The sequence below is a fragment of the Mycosarcoma maydis genome, chromosome 2 (genome assembly GCF_000328475.2).
Source record: "Mycosarcoma maydis chromosome 2, whole genome shotgun sequence".
In the NCBI taxonomy this organism is placed as follows: domain Eukaryota; kingdom Fungi; phylum Basidiomycota; class Ustilaginomycetes; order Ustilaginales; genus Mycosarcoma; species Mycosarcoma maydis.
This window is the reverse complement of record NC_026479.1, coordinates 956,499-959,297: the sequence shown is the minus strand read 5'-3', so window position 1 is coordinate 959,297 and position 2,799 is coordinate 956,499. Positions and strand designations below refer to the sequence as shown.

The 2,799-nt window shown below is 49.8% G+C and overlaps 2 protein-coding genes across 2 annotated transcripts; one reads left to right on the top strand and one right to left on the bottom strand.

Annotated features, from left to right (window-relative positions):
• Positions 1-80: 80 nt before the first annotated feature.
• Positions 81-568, bottom strand: UMAG_01126 (mitochondrial 54S ribosomal protein uL14m; the record flags this gene model as incomplete). The annotated part of the gene is made up of 2 exons (XM_011388776.1): positions 81-370; positions 460-568. The coding sequence occupies 2 exons, from the start codon at positions 566-568 to the stop codon at positions 81-83; spliced, it is 399 nt and encodes a 132-aa protein (XP_011387078.1).
• A 441-nt stretch (positions 569-1,009) lies between these two features.
• UMAG_01125 (uncharacterized protein) lies at positions 1,010-1,549 on the top strand (the record flags this gene model as incomplete). The annotated part of the gene is made up of 1 exon (XM_011388775.1): positions 1,010-1,549. One exon carries the CDS (start codon positions 1,010-1,012, stop codon positions 1,547-1,549), a length of 540 nt encoding a protein of 179 aa, XP_011387077.1.
• Between the last annotated feature and the right edge of the window lie 1,250 nt (positions 1,550-2,799).

Sequence of the window (2,799 nt, the reverse complement as noted above, 5' to 3'; positions counted from 1 at the left end):
ACCAAGCTTACGCCTGCTGATGATCTGGCCGAACAATGCTTGTGGTACGTGGGTCTAATAGGGGCTCCAAGTGTTGATATCTAGATGACCTTGGGCGCCAGACTTGCGATTTTGCCCCAGCCTGCAGCACGGAGCTCGTTGGCTACGACACCATTGACTCGTGTGCCTAGCGGCTCCTTCTTGTTGTTCAGCAGGACGCATGCATTGTCGTCGAAGCGGATGACACGACCGTCTGGTCTGGTCATCTCCTTTTTAGTGCGCACGATGACGGCATGTCGGACATCGCCCCGACGAACCTTTTGTGTGTTTGCTTGGCCTGGCGTGTTGGAGACTGGGCGAGCTTTCTGTACTACGACAACAATCTCATCACCTGAAAAAGATAACAGCAAGAGTTCACGTGAGGGAGTCAGCAGTCAATTTGTGAAAGGCTGGAACTATAGCGTAGTAGAGACAACTTACCAACTCGACCTAGACCTTGGGTTGTCTTGTTTCGCAGTACATTCACGCATTCTGCAATCAGCCCGCCGGAGTTGTCGATGATGGCCATTCGCGCTTTCAGGCCCAACATGGTGACTGTGGCTCGTGGTTTGAGGTTGGAGCCGGAATGGAAACGTCTTTGCGAAGATGTTTTGTAGGTTCTTTCGATACGGTCAAGCAGACTCTGGTACGTTGAGTGTCTGTGTGAAGGCTGCCTCTGCTGTTGACGCCGTCGTGGTCGTGGTCGTGGTCGTTGTCGTTACTGGACGAAGATGATGCGAAGAAAGGTGCGGCAGACATGCAGGGATCAAAGTGTAAAACGGCGTTTTCGGAACCGAATGGAGATCGCGATAAAGTCAATTTGATCGGGAGAGGAAGCTTCCGATGACCTCTTCACATCAGATGAAAATTTTTACCGTAAAATTCAAGTCGGACTCCGAGATGACCGTATCGGCTCTCGCACGTCACTCGTGTTGCAAGGATTAGCTCATCTTGTTAAAATCAATGTTGACACAAAACCAAAAATGCAAAAATGTATGAAAATGTTGCTGCTCGTTCTGCACTCACGACTCGGGGATTGAAGCTAGAGCTAAGTTATGCACATGTAGCTGACGAGCAATCAGGAATCACGAATCTGGCAGAGTCTGATCGGCGCTGCTGCTTCTTCCATGCGATTGCCGAGCCAGCTGCGAGTCATGAGTTGCACGGGAAAACATTTAGTCGTTCGGTTAGCGCGGCGAAACACCGATGGAATTGCGGCTGCCAGCACTTTCAAGATACTGCGCTGAGCCGCCTGTTTCATTTTCAAAGTGATAACGTTACCAAAAAAGAAGGATTGGTCGCCTTACGTCGACAGTGCCGAGCCGAGAATCGCAGATGGGAACGCAAACGGAACCAAGAGGAGAGGCCATACCAGTCTGTAAGCCAACACAGCTTTCCTCTGCATACTTTAGTTGGCTGCCGCGATGACTTGGCTAATGCGCTCAAGCAAGAGGCTGGTTTGCTCACATCTGCAAGAAATGCAACATTAGCGTATTCGCCAACGCCTCTGATGCTGATTTCTGAAAAATAGCTCAACTCGTCGTCGAGGTGTTTTGGCAGAAAGAGCACAGGTCCGAGACTCTTTTTCCAGCAGGAGCGATGGATAAAGGAAGAGACAGCCGAACAAGATGTGAATTGGCTTGTCGCTCAATTTGTGGCTGTGAACGCGGCTCTGTTGCCCACCCCACTGCACCGAGTTGGCATGCTAGCCTTGATGTTCGCCAATCGTGAATGTCGCCAGAGGAGCAGACTCGTGACTAATTGTGGGTCTATTGCCCTCGTGCCTCCCGTGTGCTGTAATTTGCACATTTTTGGAACCAAGAGGGCAATCTTGAATCTTGAATGGCTGGCATTGTGGACTAGTCCACGTTAATGACGCTCGCTCGTCTCAACAGGTTCGAGACATGTCTTGTTAGTCTCTTTTTTTCCTTTCGTAATTTTTTTTATAAAATTTATCCAAAGACCAGCAGAGCCAGAGTGGAAAATGGGCGGCTTCGAGAAGCAGTGTAAGGGAACCGCTTCTATGGCTGCGACCTCTGACCTGCGGTTCGACTCTTGAACAATTTCAAAAAAAAAATTAAAAAAATGAAAGAGCAGGTTCACGGACAGGTGGAACCCCTAAAAGAAATCACGAATGTATGGGCATCTGTCGGATGATGAAACTTGTCTTTCAAAATTGAGCCTGTGGCGGTAGGCCTTCACTCTGGCCGCGGCCGCGACAGCTACTGACTGAGCGTTCTGCATTCGACTCGGTTCTAGTCATTCCCCATCAGCTGTCACTCTCTGTTTCTGCAGCCATCCTGCACAGAAATCTCGCTTTGGACTCGCTTTGGACTCGCTTCGGTCTGCTGCTGCTCTAGTTGTGGCTGCGTTTTGCCTTGACTTACTATATTGTTCGTGGTCCTTACTCGTACAGTCACGAGTGTCTATCTACCTTTGGATGCATTCACGAATCACGAATTTCTCCATCGGAACGTGGCACCGTTCTACACGCTTTTCTGCAAGTTTGGTGCGTGGTTATAGCTAACTTATACGAGATTTAGCGCGGAGGAGTGGACACTGCCCTAACTGAAGCTGGTGAGCCTTTTGTTCTTGCACCGCCGTCTCCCATTTCGCCTGATGGCCTCTCCTTCGCTACGAACAAACACATCAAGGGCTCTGGAAGCCCGAGACGTCTCGTTTTCATTGCAATGGTGTTGGCTTGAACGCTAATCTAGACGCAAAGCACCTTGCTCCCCCCCTCTCTCTCTCTCTTACACACACACACACACACACACGAAT